The 16,089-nt window shown below is 43.8% G+C and overlaps 1 protein-coding gene across 1 annotated transcript in view; it reads left to right on the forward strand.

Moving 5' to 3' along the window:
- Window positions 1-16,089, forward strand: part of cdkal1 (CDK5 regulatory subunit associated protein 1-like 1) — a 165,242-nt gene that overhangs the window by 63,584 nt on the left and 85,569 nt on the right. The window contains exon 8 of the mRNA XM_040164344.2: window positions 8,835-8,938. Coding sequence (XP_040020278.1) covers window positions 8,835-8,938 — 104 coding nt within the window. The remainder of the gene's footprint in view (window positions 1-8,834; window positions 8,939-16,089) is intronic.

Here is a 16,089-nt window from a genome sequence, read left to right on the forward strand (position 1 = left end):
ATAATCATTGTTATTGCATTGCACTAAACGTCAGCTGATAATGATCTTTTGCTCTTACGTTGAACCAAGGACCAACTTGATGGTTTGTGTCCTCCAGGCAGACTGTGGGACGAGGCAGTGGAATGGTAAATGGACTGTACTTCTATAGCACTTTGCTAGTCTTCTGACCACTCAAAGCGCTTTAACACTACATGACATCATTCACCCATTCATACACTGATGACAGGAGAACCATACACAGTGACACCTGCCCATCAGTAACTAACATCCATACGCTGTAGGAACTGACAACCCTCTGATTGGAGGACGACCGTGCTCCCCACTCGCCCACACAGTGGAAGTGAGCTCTGGGTCGGTTCGAAACTCTAATGTTCCATTGTTCTGTTTCCCGATAGATAGAATGAATTACACTGAGAATTATCGATATAATACACCGTAATAACGGTGGTCATGTTTGATGCAAATATCTTCCCAAAATGGTTTCTAAAACTGTTGAAGTTTGTTTTCTTGGACATTTTATGATACTGTGAAACTGTTTGCTTCGTTTGGGTCGACTGGTTTCCTTTGCCACCCACTTCATTCTCCCTCAAATGCTTTCAGGGTTTGCACTGAGGATAAGTCGGGGGGGAAAAAAAAGCAAAACATTGACAGATTTGAAACATAATTTCAACAATTCCGTTTTTTGTAAAGGTGGAGTGGAAATTTCTTGCTGTTTGAGTTCTTGGCCTCAGCTATCCATGCAGTATAAAAGACAGCCTTGGAGCCATGCAGTTTCCTATCCTCTTCCCTTTGTTCAGCTCCTTCTATTCAATGCAATTCCCCTTTTCCACCTTTTTTCACCTTCTGACACTAATAGTAACATATTTATCTGCTTAATGGAAAGCCAATTTAATGTGGCCATTAAGCCATGTTGAATGTTGCAGGAGGCCATTGTTAGTGTTCTGAAAAGAGATTTAATGCCTTTTATAACATGGATGTTTTGGGTGCTTTTCTCAAGGTGCATAGTATTAAAATCTAATCATGTTTTTCTGCTTTGTGTTCTGTTCATTTCTGTGTCTACAATGAAAGAGGATTGGAGCAGGCTAGTGTCTCATTTCTCCCAGACCCGTATCCCTGCCAAATCCTCGATTTCTATAACCACTAATAATCACCGTAGAAAAATAAACACGCATGCACATAGCCTATCCAAACAAAGCCGGTACCCTGTGAACATTGTGTGTCTGCTAGTGTGCATTTTGGGAATGTTTGTGTTGGCTGATCGGACCCCATGTTAGCTGCGTATTTCCTGCGATTTGCGTCGACCCTCCACAGTGAAAGAATGGGCCTCATCAACCGCGCTGTTTTAACCATTGTGACAAAGGTGTTATGTTCAGGCCTTTTGCCAGCGGAGAGGGTGAGTAAAGTAGGGTCACAGTCGACTACTGCCAGCACGTAGCTGGCGCTTCAAGCACAACAGTATCATGCCGCTCAAGTCCCAGCTAGACTCCCAGCGCTAAAGTAGTTAATATAAAGGTATTTATTGACCTTTTGTTACTGACCCGATGTGCGTGTTTGACTTTGTCTTAGACATTAAGACTGTAATAAATGGTTGCTCATATGAGGAAACAAGATTACAAGATGAGCAGAGATTTGGCCGAATAGATTATTAAAGGTTTGACTGATTTGGACTGTTCAATCTTTACCATATTTACTTCTTACCTAATGTTGGAATCGGCCCCAGAATATTGCATATTGGTTGTGCTCTAAAAAGCAGCTGGTAAACCATATTACTACAATCCCGCCAATTAGTTTGCATCTTTCCGACACTGTAATTGGTTCTTCCTTTGTTTGTTGTACGAATAGACGCAAACAATTAAGAGGCTTCACTCTCCCGGCCCCAGTCAGCACTCCTCAGAGCTTCTCTGCCACAACTTCTGTTTGGAGATCAGAATAAGTCAGACTACGCATTTTTGATGACACTAGTCGTCCTACTTGGTAAAAAAAACGATACAGCTTATTGGGGACTCGCCTTATAAGAAAGCACTCAGTTAAGAATAAAAGATTCCCTTGAAGAAGAGCGAGGGCAGATTAAACGTGTCTTGACAGCCGAAGGGGAATGTGATGGAGTGAGACAAGGGCAGGAACGGGTGGAGATGGGACGTCGTTTGTAGAGTTAAAAGCTAATTAAATCACGCCTATGTGCTCTTTTGTAATTTGAATTCCGCTCGCAATTACAGTGGGGAAGTGAAATAGTGCTCTGATAACGAGGAGCCACAGAGACACACACACACACACACATACACCCCAAAAAGTGGGCATGACTGCTCCAACGGGACTCCCTTTCAATATAATGTAATATCACCATCACTGGGGTTCATGTGATTCTCCCTGCAGAAAATCTGTCCATATCTCTCCTTCATCTCAAAGGCCACGTTACACTGCTCTACTTGACTGCACGTTCACTTTGTTGGTAATTGCTCAATGATCTCATCTTTTTTCTTTTCTGTGTTGTTTTGTCCCTTGAGGAGGAGATGCGAAAATGCTTCATGTGAAGCAGCGACAACAAAGGCAGAATATATGCTGATGGGCTTCAGAAAGTAGAGTTACAGAGGAATGAAGGGTGTTCACACAGGGCTTTCTAATCACGTACATATGTGTGTAGGATTGTGGTAATGCATGGATGCACACTACACCCACACTCCTTTCTGATACTGCACTTTAGCACACATGCAAAGACGCACAGGTCCACGAAGGGTTTCCCATTTAACATTTTCTATTTTGTTCCCAACATACATATTGTGATATGCAGACACACACACACACACACCTCTGCTAGCGGTGTACCATGGTGGCCTTTCCTGCTGTTTATCAAACCAATGTATGGGTAGTTTTCAGCTCCACTGGTCTGAACATATTATTCCATTTCCCCCTTCCCCGCTGCTTAACACACAAATACATGCTTGACACACACACACACACGTACACACACGTGCACGTGCACACACATCCATGCTCTCCATCCAATGTTGTTCCTACTCGCTCACCAGGAGAGACTTTGCTCCCCACGGTAAATCCAAAAGATTGATGTGTCTCCTTGGACAAAATGAGATTGTGTGTCATTACAAGGCATTACACTGCAGAGCCCCCGAGTAACTGAATTAGCCCCACTGTGTCACAAGCGAACACAGTTTACACTCACACAACCACACACTGTGATCGCCATACAGACAATTTGCACAAACCAGTTTATGCGCGTTTCCTTCCAAGTGGTCGTCGCCAGGGACATTGAGTCTTTATTTCTGTGACTTTTCTTGGGTGCGTTGACTTGCAGTGCAGCCACATGATGCAGTCACATGATGATGATGATATGTGGTTATATTTACGTTGTTGCCAGTGCATTGGATTTGAAACTGACCCTCTAATCTTCTAGACTGTGAGGGTCCTTTTCATAGAATTCAGTTTGCCAGCACTGGGAAACCCCAAAATATACGCACCACCTCGGCACTCGGCTGATGTAGAGGCATGCGTCCGATCAACCCTGTGAAAAAGCTAGTAGTTTTTTGGAGAAGAGATTTTTACAGATCTGCAATCCATCAACAAAATAATGTAGGTCTTTCTAATGTAGGAGCATTCAATGACTTATCTAATACTTGCGGTTATCCTACTGGTAGTGCCAGTAAGTCAGTAATGGATCAGTCTCACGTTATCAGTATGTCTAGTGGGTCATGATAAACAAACATTATGCCATTCTTGTCCACTTACAATGGGCCGAATGATCAAGTACAAACAGCGTCTCGAGGTCAGTCTGTAGACAAAACCAGAAGTTGGGAAAACGCACAGGCTGGTGGTTTCACACATGTGCTCTCTCACACACACACACACACACAAACACACACACACACACACACACACACACACACACACACACACACACACACACGTGTTGCTTTCTTTCAGACAAAACAACAAGCGAGGCTGCTGTCGCAGTTGCAGAAAATCTGAGGTTGGCATGTGACCGGTTTTCATAAAATGCGCAAACAGTCTCTCTCACACACACACACACACACACACACACACACACGGACAAAGCTGTTTCAGTGTGCGGCACTGGGAACACCACTAAATAACAGGCTCAAGGGGTCACACAGGCTGGATTGAGCGCTGAGGACCAGGCTCCAGCTGCGTTAGGGGACACACTGATGGACACACTGGTCTATTCAGATGAAAAGAAACACATCCAACTCGCAGCAAAAAGGCAAAAACAATATAATTTGTGAACTTTGTGGTTTCTCAGTCAGTCACGTGGTGGCAGGACAGAAATAAAAAAGTCTCACTGTTTCTCAACTTCAACTCTTGACTACAAAAGCCTTTGCACACAAGTTAACCCCCTTTTTCTGTTACATCCTTAAAAAGTCAATGAAAACAGAATATCCAACCCCCAAAATGTTAACATTTAGTTATAGTCAGTGTTTTACAGTCATTTTAAAAAACAACCATGCGTTTTGATAGGGTTTCCCCTTTTTTTATACAGATAATGCAAATAAGGCCGAGCTTAACAACACGCTTTTGGTTTCATTCTCTACATTGATCACAGTTTAAAATGAGTGACCCTCTAAATAAATGATGTTGTCTCAGTCTGAGTCACACAAGGTCCTTGGTGTTCATGCAAAGTTCCTATGCAACTTGAATGCATCCATCCTTTACTGTATATTAAGGGTAAATAGGGTTTAACGGAGCCATTCTCTGATTAATTATACTCTATTCATCGCTCCTAATACGTCTTTTCTCCATTGTGTCACCGTTCTTTGTTCCTTGACTCCCCATTATTTAGCAACCTCCACTTTGACTTTGCGATGACACAAACAGAAAACTTACAGGCTTGAGGCTTTGTTCTCTCTCAGTTTTAAGATGTTTGCTCAAATGCCCCCCCCCCCCCCCCCCCCCCCCTCTCCCAGTGTCAATAATAAGTTAGATAAATAGTCTTAGTTTACTATTTGTGAGGTGCTCCCACTTCCCCTCACAGATTGAGCTTTGTTGTCATAATTGCATCTTTGAGCTTATGCATCCCCCACGAACACGCGCATGTTCACGTAAATTCTCACATGGCTCAATTTGTTTACGCATAGAGCCGTTTTCTAACTAACACGTAGAGCCATAAATGCTTATCATTGAGTAAGCCTTTTCTGGCTCAACTCCCCAAACGTCTGACTGGTGCAGCACGAGGGAGCTGCTCCAAGGGGAACCTACACACTGTGTGTGTGTGTGTGTGTGTGTGTGTGTGTGTGTGTGTGTGTGTGCGCTAAGGGAGGTTCACACATATACAGAGGAACATCAGGGCTTTCCTCTCTTTGTTAACTGTCATGGCTGCAACCGCACAATTGTCTCTCACTCTTATACACACATGCACCCGTACACACATACAGACACACACGCCGGGGGGATGACCTTACTTATTATAACACACATTGGTGCGCTACGCTGTTGTCAGGTACAGCAGTTACCTCTGTGGTTTAATTAACTGGGACTAGGCAGACGGGGGGGAAGACTGAAACAAAGGAGGGAAGAATGGAGCCTGTTTGTTTTTGTTTTTGATTCTAGGAGTGTTTCTCCTTGACTCACCCGGTTGTTGATTTTTCTCAGGAATGGGATCATTTGCATCAGAGCAACATCATTTGTGTAATTTCAGCTGCTCTACAAAGGTTCTTGTTAGAAGGGGGGGGGGGGGGGGGGGTTAAAATAAAATGTAATGGTCTTGCCAAACTTATTTCTTTTCCCCTGATGCTCAGCACAACTTGAGTGCCCAGCCAAGAGGGTCAGAGGGACAGCAGTCCGTCTAAGGTTGCTGACTAGTTGTCCATACTGCTAATGCAGGGTTGTGATACTGGACAAATGCTCAGCAGCGCACACACACACACACACACACAAGCACACACACACAAGCACATCATGAATGAAAGCACACACGCCCAAGCAGGCCACTCACTGTCTCTTGAGATTAATGTTGGTGTGATCCACTCAGCTGGGCCTGATCACATTAAGATGGATGGACCCCCTGGTGGTGTGTGTATGTGTGTGTGAGTATGTGTGCACATGTAGGGCCCCATCTGTCTTTGTTTTCTCCACAGCGAGGTCCTCTGACCTAGCTGCCATCTTTAGTGCCCTCAACTCCGATAAGCAATACCCTGAGAAGGCGAGATGGAAGGACGGATGGATAGATCGCTCCATTGCAAGTTAGGTTTAGCTGTTTTTTCCCTCAGTGACGTGGTGCTTCTGGTGTTTTGATTTCATCATAATGATTATAAAGATTTTTTTTTTAAGAGTGCGCAAGACCTTTTTACATTGGTATTTTGGTGCGTTTCTGGTAATTGGTCTGCTTGGTAGCAGACAATAGTCCGACTAAGCAACGCACGGTGTGGATGTGAATGGATCTGAATGTGCAAAGATGGAAGTCTCATGTAAACTCTCTCTCTGGATTCAAGGATAATATGTTGTCATTATGAACATGGTTTTGTGCAACAAATTGAAGCTATAGCCTATATAGTTTGCTACAATAGACAAACGTGACAAAGAAAAAGAAACTGAACTTCACAAACAGAACTGGTCATTTTATGTGAGATTTTACCTTCGTTGTGTTGCCGCTTTCCGTTGCCACTGTTTTTAATCAAAGTCGACGTAACGCCTCGTTCACGTTATTGGCTCTCTTCTCTCATTCGGCTTAAAGCCAAAATCCTCCCACACCACAGCGGAAGATTGAGGCTTCGTAACCAAGTCCATTTGGACTAGTTTATCCTAATTTTCTGTAGATGTCACGAAAAATAACACTTCATAACACGGTGGGTTCACGCATTCCTGTCTGTGTCCGCTCTGCGCGTGGAGGCGCTGCCTCCGCTTTCGACGATGAAAGCAGACGAGAGGGAAGCGTGATCGACTCAAATGTTTGTGACGTTCATTTATATGTAAAATGAATATCGCACCGCCAAAAATGTTCGCACTCTTTTTCCAATATTGTGCGATAATTCAATACATTGCCTATCGCGACAGGCCTATGAATAGCCCTTGGAGAACGCCTCATTCGGAGGCCTACGGTCCGGCAGGCGCCGATTTTTTTCTTCCCAGAGCGGCTTCAAAGCCTATTTCAGCGAATAGTGGAAACCACGAGGATACACTGATGGCCTCTCCCCCACTTTCGTTAGCCCAGCACCGAGTTGTGTGTAGCAGGTCTGTTTGCGCCGGACGTCCGTGGGAATGCCAGCGTTTTCTCTGTGCGCTTGCCACGGACAGACACAGGCTTAACTCTTGTTATCTGCAACGGTGTGACTTCATAGTCTCATGCTAGCTGCCTCACATCACAGCATTCCGGTTGTTAATCATTAGTATGGTCGTTTAGTCACATCACAGGAGGGGATAAATTCCACAACAAACCAATTTGAACAATGTTGCGCCTTCATGAACGATAGGTTTGTGATCTTGGGGCCTGTCATAAGCTTGCATTACCGGGCCGGTGTCAAAAGAGGCCTGTGTTGTTTTTTGTAAGCAGATGGACTGTAGCTCAATAATTGTCACGGATGGTTGGTATAGGGATTATTATTGGCTAAAAGCACCACTTAAAGGGCTGTATTTGATTCATGCAGGTACAGTTATACAAAAAATACAAATTCACGAAGGTGCAGAGAGCCACGATGTTTGCACTATACATTAACACACTGGGTAAATAGAGAAAACGTAATTCATATTCACAGCCAGAAGAGAAAGTTTTTTTTTTTCTCTCATCATCCCCAAAAACCCACATTCAAGTAATTCATGGTGTTTAACTCGTTTTCACCCAACAGCATTTTCCTGCAACAATCTAGAGCAGCAGCCAGAAGTTCAAGCCAACAGTGGAAAAGCAAAGAGAAAAGAAATCACTGTGGTAACAGCGGTGTTTATTTTTAACCTAGTATGACAAATTGGAGGTCAGAAATAAAACCCTAATGGAGTAAATACAAAAGGCACTTCCAACACTGGCCCTCCTTATTCTTTTCAGTCGTGATTTACAGACAACTCTTGAATAAAAGCCCCCTTCATCCTGAATAAAGACTCTGCTAGAATGTATACCATGCCAGGCTTCAGGATGTGATGTGAGGCTCCATTTCTCCTTTTTTTCGGTTTAATTGTTTTCTGATTTAAATGTTCTGCCTTAGCCGTACTCCCTCCCTTCCTCGACCATTTGAATAAAGCTTCTCTACTTTCTGTAAAAACAAAAACCGCGTATTGAGCCTGAACTTTCCATTGCTTGCCTCGGCCCAGCCAACAGCTGTCCACGGTTATTTCGGAGCTAGCTGGAGTCCTTCTAAACACTTTAGGAGAGAAGAGACAAGTTTGACTCCCTGCTTTGTTCTCAAGCGTCTGCTCTGTTGGGAAAGTGCATGAATAGATCTCATGAGAACATTAAATCGTTTTTTCTATCTGTCTACTTTCCATTGTCTCCTCCATCCCTGTAATTTCCACAGTTCAGTTCTTTTGATTCAATGGAAAATTGGCCCTAGTGGTCCATTTTTAGCTGTTATTTATGTTTTAAATGGTTGGTTTGGTTTTATAAAATAAGCAAACCGATCACTAAAAGAAAATAAATAGTGGTGTTTAGATTATTGCCGGTAAAGTGCATTACAAGAAACCATCTTAAATCTTGATTTAATCAAGTTAAGTTCCCTTAGCGACTTAGCTGCCCACATTATTACATGTTTTTGTGAAATGTTTTTGTAATGCCTATTGTGTGCAACAAATACGCCAAATGATCCCATATTTTTGGTCTCGCGTTGTAAATAATACTGCCCTTGTGCCGGCGTCTTTCTCTCATCTTCTCTCTGTGTGCCTAGGTGTCTGAATGCATGCACCTACTGTAAGACGAAGCATGCCAGAGGAGACCTGGCCAGCTATCCCATCGAGGAGCTAGTGGAGCGAGCCAGCCAGTCCTTCCGGGGTGAGTACATTATCGCTGACGCCTCCCCCCGCAGTCACAACGCGAGTCACCGTCACAGCTACCTGTTAATATGCATGAGACTTATTTAAAAAACCCCAAACAACGATTGGGGTCGCTGAATGTCAGGACGTACGGATTGATAATCTCTATTTGATGGCCGTGGAGCACGAAGTGCTGCTGTCGGACAACTAAAGGTGTCGCTAAAGGATGACGAGGTCTTGGGGAGACGGTGCCAGATGAGCAGCTGTTGCGGCCTGGCATCTGTTGCTTAAAGACCAAACTCCCAGAGTCCCTTCTGGCACAGCAGGCCATGCCGCAGGCGGGTCGCTCAAGGTCAAGTCTACACGTTATCAGACAAATCTCACTCCCACAGCTTTTGTTGTATACAAGCATGTTATCATCCAATGCATTTTTTAATAGCTTGTTGAATTTTAAAAGTGAATCTAAAGTATGTGTCCTACATCTGTATCAGCATGCTGGGAAACTAAATCATAAATAAGGAATTCCATCCCACTGCCATCAGCTTTCCTCTTTTTCCTCCTCCGGTTTAGAATTCATATCTAATGCAACAGGCTAATTTTCACATTAGCCTGTAGGAAAAGAGCTGCTAAATCTACAACTTCTTTATTCAAAGTCCGTAAACAAGACTTTATTCCTCTACATGCACTCTAGGAATATCCCACTTTTAACAACACTAGACACCCGATGAAGAGCAGCCTTTTTTTAATGTGACATTAAAGTGTTGTATGTTCTGAACATGCGATGCTTGCTTTGAGGCAGCCGACACACTTCATGATTTGTTTTATTCATGACCACCTTGATATATCTGTTTCTGTTGTAGCCTTTGAGTACAAATAACACAACGGCAATGTTGGTACCCTCACCAATATTTATTTGATCCATATGCAATTAGTCGTACAATGTTTAACTGTTTTTAAAGTATAGCTTTTGTCGGTCTGAAAACAGACAGAGCTCATGTCTTGGAAATGAAAACCATGAATCTACCCTTGACAAGGACATGGCTTTATTAGTCCCATTCAGAAGTCTCTAAAACAGCTGCATCCATGCCACTGCAGTGCCTGGGGGTGGGCAGTCAAGGGCAAACTCACCAGCTGCTTTAACTGTGGTGTGTGTGTGTGTGTGTGTGTGTGTGTGTGTGCGCACATGCTGCATGTGGGTACAGGTCGAAGATGCACCTGCCCTTTACACTAGTTTTAAGAAAAGCTGCCGGACATGCTGTTGTTTTGGTTGTGCGACTAACGGCATTAACCTGTACTGCTGTCTTGAATTTGGAAAAATTCAGGTCCAGTCTCCATGACAACCCCAAATAATGTGAATTAGATAAATATATTTCCAAATAACATGTTAAATGTGTGAGAGTCTCGACGCTGGTTAACCATGGGAGTAGAACACGAAGCAGGAACTTCAGTTTAGACATCAGATAGGTGTGTGTGTGTGTGTGTGTGTGTGTGTGTGTGTTTGTGCGGGCTTGTGCAATCCGTTAAAACGCAGGAAACATGAACGTCAGAGACGGTTAGTTTTTGTTTTCAAAACAGAGAAAGAGGAAGCTGGAGCTCACCGCCTGTCATGATTTACAGACCGTTGCAATAAGACAGTGACATGTCGCTGGGTAATGAGAGAGATGAGGTTTCAGTATCTTTCTCTAGCGCTCTATGGTGGATACATTCATATGTGTGTCAAACCTGTCAAGGGACAGTGTGGGACATTGAGAGGGTTTATTTTAGGGGGGTTGTTGGCAGGTATTGAACGTTACATTCCTAACTACGTATTTTATTCACCTTGAACTAAAAATCGTTACCTTTTCCCTAACTTTTTAAAAGCCCTTTAGATCTACATAGGGAACACCGCAATGTCTCTACAGAATTTACCATTTAGTTGTTTGCAATCTGCCACAAAGCACTAGATGTGACTAGAATTTAAACACTGTCTCTTTAAAACATTCCGTTCTCCGCTTCATTTACATCTATATTAAGTGGCCAATGAAAAAAACAGTCGGACACACAGTTTGACAACTTTGTTGACTGGTTCCTGTTGGCCATGTTGTAATTGTTTCTAGCGCACACACTCCCGTGTGATAAGCCGGTTTCATCCAAGGAATATTTGGGCTTCAGTACCTTTTGGCTATTGAATGCATATTTTGTGTGTCACTTATAATGTATTCCTCTTTTGTTGAACAAATATAATCATCTACCACATTTATGAACCAAAGGCGCGCTATTTACTCCATCAAATAGTTTTGCTCTGTTTGGAATTACATTACGGCTCTGCAGCAATGCCCCTTTTCCTCTCGCTCTATTAGCAACCTTTTTCTTATCTCAAACAAATTGAGCTTCACAAATAGGCCCGCAATTTGATTTGCTGTTTGATGTCTTTTGACTAAAAAAAAGCTGCAAGTATGAATGCTAATTTTGATTGGCCAGTCAGCCTGCGTTTGGTGTATTTGATTGGTTTATCCGGGGGAACTTTGAAAGGATTTATGGGATTTATTCAAATGCGATTTGAGGTAAATACTCCTCTTTCGATCTGGGAAAAAAAACTGAGTGAGTGCACAGCTTTTAAAATAATTTGAATTATTCAAATGTAGGGATGTATAATTTTTAACATCAGAGAGGTTTGTTAATGTATGCAGGTAATGGAGGCTGGGGATGTCATGGGAAATGACAAGGTGGTGGGTGCGTGTGTGCGTGTGGTGTTCATGTGCGTGAAAGAGACTCGTGATTGAGTGTGGGGCGGACTGTGTGTCGGCATAGAAATATGCAACCGTATCCCTTTGGCCGAACAACTCTGGAGATGGCAGATCATCATCTCCTTGAGTTGAGTAAAGTACATTGAAAGTAAACAACTTTCTCCTTCTCCAATAATCCTCTAAGCTGAAACATCTCCTGCCTTCACACTGTTCCTTACTTCTTCACCTCCGTCATCGCTCTCTTCTTCCGGTCTGCGATGTTCAGGCCTCAACAGCGAAGAACTCCTTCACCGTTCCCTCTTTCCTTTTGTCTGAAGTGTTCAATTTGTATTAAACTGTCGGCCATAATGACAAATCTATAAAACGTATAAATTGCATCATCGGCTTCACAACAACTGTGCTGGTGGAACAGATGTGATTTTTGTGTCTGATGGCAATTTGGTTTTAGTGGTTCGGGGAAGGTTTTTCTTTTGACGTAATTGCTCCCCTTGTCTGTGCATTAGATGAACTAATGGGGTTGACTTGGTAATTTAAGGCCTGTCTTCCATCAAGGCTGTCTCTGCTGCAATGGACAGGCTGAAAAGCGTGCAGGAAAACACCGGCCATTGCACAATTATGGACATCAGTGGAGAGCTATGATTTGAAGTTGTAAGCATAACAGCAACCTAAATAAATTCTACCCAAAGCTGCGCTCAGTGGTCATGTGATTGTGTGTGACAGAGCATGTAATTAAGTATGGATGTGTGTCTATCAAGGGACTTGCTATGACCGATATCCTCTTTCAAATAAACAGGAATCCAACCGTACGCGCTTCACGAGATGTTTCTGTTGCCCATTAAAAAGTAGCCATAACAATGTAGTTACATTTGTGGTTCAGAAAACATGATGTTGTCCCTTTCTGTACTTTTCTGCTGCCATAAAATGTCATCTTTTGTTTGATTAAAACTCAGCAGGGTTCTCCTCTCCCATTCAAGGCAGCATTGAAAGCCTCTTTGAAAAGGCTGTAACCTGCTGCAGAGCTGCAGAGGCCCTGTGACAGGAGACGAGATCCTTCCGCCGCGTACGAAAGGAAACTCTATTTTTGTTGTGGCTGTCGCCCAGTAATTTTAAACTGTCAGATGGGTGTTTTTTAAAATGGCCCCATCTAAGACAGGACGTGACGCTCCACAGATACCGACACACTGCTATCACTTGCGCACTTCATTAGTGTGTCTGAGCCATCTCGACACAGCTAGATTATTATTTTTCGGGAGGCTGTAGCGAGTGCTGGCGTCGTGACAACACACGTGAAACCTTCTTGATGTCAAAGATACCGATCAGAACTGCTGAAGATGTGTGTACGTCCTCAACTAGCAAGCGCCTCCTTTTTTACCCCGAAATAATGAATTGTCTCCCCAGAAATCTTTTTAAGCCGTTTTGTAATCGTGCCATGCTGCATTAAGGGCAAATGTACCCACTAATGTGGAGAGATAGCTGCTTTCACTCTGAATTTCACATGACTGATGGCATCAGTGTCAAAGACGGATATTAGCAGAAATGGCACGGCTTAGTTTGGTGGTTCCAGCTCAATTTGACATGTGACAGATATGTGGGCTAGCTTGTTGCCTAGCTAGAAACATCTGTGACAGGTGTCAGCTCCTGTTTACCGCTGCCGGTATGTGACACGCGGACGGATGACGCCCCCAAAGTTTGTCAAGAATGATCCACTTTGGGTCGGTGGGTCCACCAGGTTGGGTGTGAAAGTTTAATGGCTGTATTTGAATCACGCCTTAGATCAGATGACCACAGAGGTAAACGGACCCGTTCGAGGGCAGCCGCTCATCACCGCAGCAGAGTAAAGGCTGCCGGGCTTTTACAATCTGTCAGTTACATCATGTGCAGAGTGTCATGTGCAGCAGCTGGTGACATTATCAGAACTGCACGTATACAGACCGTAAGACAAAGTCTCAGCTCTAGTTTGTCTCCTGTTGTTTGAGAGGAGTGAGGATGGGAGACGCACGCAGACGAGCAGAGAACTCAAATGTTGTTAGGAGCACATTGAGCGTAGTTGAGTCCCCATCAAAGTGCCGTCTATTGGAGAGACCCTGTGGAAAACAGTTGAGCTTACAATCACTAACTTGAATTCCCTGTGTGTGTGTGTGTGTGTGTGTGTGTGTGTGTGTGTGTGTGTGTGTGCGTCCATGTCAAATGTATTACCTTCTGGGCAAGCTTGCCTGGAGAAGCTAAAAATGGATTTTCCTGAATTTCCTCCAGCCCGAGAAGTTGCGGATATTTTTCACACGGACAGAAGTTTCTCCATGTGTGCTTTTCTGCAGGGTTCAGATTGCTACAAGCGTTTTTCATAATCTGGCATTTGTGTAGCCAACAAACTCAAAACAGATTTTCTCACACACACACAGCGGAGCTCAAGCGTATGTCACCTTTAACGAAGCATCATGAACTGATAACAAGTCTTCCATTACTTGACCTAATGTGTTTAACTGCGTCTGTGGAGTTTAATGCATTGAGCATGACAGACTCTGGGTAAACTCTTAACATTGTACGGGCTCCTTCTCCATTTCTGCAACCAAATGTACAACAAGTGTGTCTGCATGAAACCTGTGTACAGAAGACAGGATTGTGCTGGCAGGAAGCTTATGTGAAACGAGGAGGCCTGTCCAACAGAATCCGGCCTGTGGCTGTGTGTGTGTGTGTGTGTGTTGCTTTCTCAGCATACCAAGTATACTGTTCTGTACTACTCTGACTTTTATGGCAAACATCTTCCAGGTCCCGGAGGAGCTGTGGATTAGTCTTTAGTTTGTCTTCAATACTTTCCAATAGGACAACATTAAATTAAAAAAACGTTTTGAGTGAAATTAGAAGCTTTTGCAGATCCATGCACGTCCCTTTGTTACTTGTTGTTAATTCAATGGGGGGGGGGGGGTTCACAGTAGACATTTGATTGAGATTGAGGTGTAATTAATAACATTAATCAAAACCTCATTTAGTTTGGGTGTAACAATGAGGCTCTGTGCCATAGCGGCAAAGCCAATGTTAATAGTATTAGGCTTGTTAGTATTAATAATACTATATATATATATATATATATATATATATATATATATATATATATATACACGCTACCAGTCAAAGGTTTGGACACCACTTCTCATTTGAATGAATAGATAAACACATGTACAGTATTATTATTAATCTGATCTTCTTGTGCTTTTTCTGATGTAAAACGTACAAGTAGTAGGTGGTTTTATTTATTGTAGCTTCTGTATGGATACCAAAGAAAGGTTAATCTCCCAACGCGTTCTGATGGTTTGTCCGCTGTTTGCCGGCTTGATGCGTCCCGTTCATCCACAGGCAGCTGGACTGCCTCTACGCGTTGTAGGTGGACCCTCCTTGTTCTGCTGCCATGGCAGGTTGCAGTGGAGTGATTGAGAACCAGTTTTTGTTCCTCAATCACAGTGGCCGCAATTAAGATGCAGCATCATCCCTCAGCTCCTGCAGTCTGTTTCTCGCTGACGGGCCGCTGTCCGTCTCGCTGCGTCTTCTGTCCCTCCTGGTCTCCGTGTAAATATCCCATTGGTTGCGTCATTGTTGTCACTAGCTTGAGACCAAACAGACCACCGGCTTCATATACACTCACTAGACGAGTATTTAGGGCCCACGCGCACCGGCACCGCGTGTCCTCGGGCCCCGTCTGCAGTCTCACCTCTACCGCTGCTCAGTGTGTGTGTGTGTGTGTGTGTGTGTGTGTGTGTGTGTGTGTGTGTGTGTGTGTGTGTGTGTGTGTGTGTGTGTGTGTGTCTTTTATCACGTGTGTCTGTGAACAGTCTCAGTTTCTGCTAACTGGACGGGAGTCACTGACTCAGTAAAGAAAGGAGAGACTGCTTCTTTTCTTTCTTTCTTTCCCGTTATGGGAGCATATTAAATATCTTTTCTTCGGCTCTTTCTCTAGAAGTTCAAATTAACTGCCGCCATCTTTCACTCGCTTTTCTGCCGCTGTCTTCTTGTTTGCCCTCTTTTCATTCTCCCTCCGCGGGCTGGATAAAAAGGCAACACAGGGCGGTGCGTGCGCGTGCACGCGTGTTTGTTTGTGCGCGTGTTGCGTCTCGTCCTGTGATTTAGTGCCAAGCTGGCAGCGGAGACGAGTGAATAGGGGGCCCCGTTTCACACAAAGGGAGCACGGGATACACACGAACACACACTCGCAACTCCCAGTCAATGCCAGACTGCAGGCCACCAACTGCACACCTGGCATGCTGCTATTATGTCACCAGTGTGTGTGTGTGTGTGTGTGTGTGTGTGTGTGTGTGTGTGTGTGTGTGTGTGTGTGTGTGTGTGTGTGTGTGTGTGTGTGTGTGTGTGTGTGTGTGTGTGTGTGTGTGTGTGTGTGTGAGAGAGATTGTGTAAATCCAGCAGACACCATCTGCTCTGTCCTCTGTGAACTTGT

The sequence above is a fragment of the Gasterosteus aculeatus genome, chromosome 20, assembly GCF_964276395.1.
Source record: "Gasterosteus aculeatus chromosome 20, fGasAcu3.hap1.1, whole genome shotgun sequence".
Lineage (NCBI taxonomy): Eukaryota > Metazoa > Chordata > Actinopteri > Perciformes > Gasterosteidae > Gasterosteus > Gasterosteus aculeatus.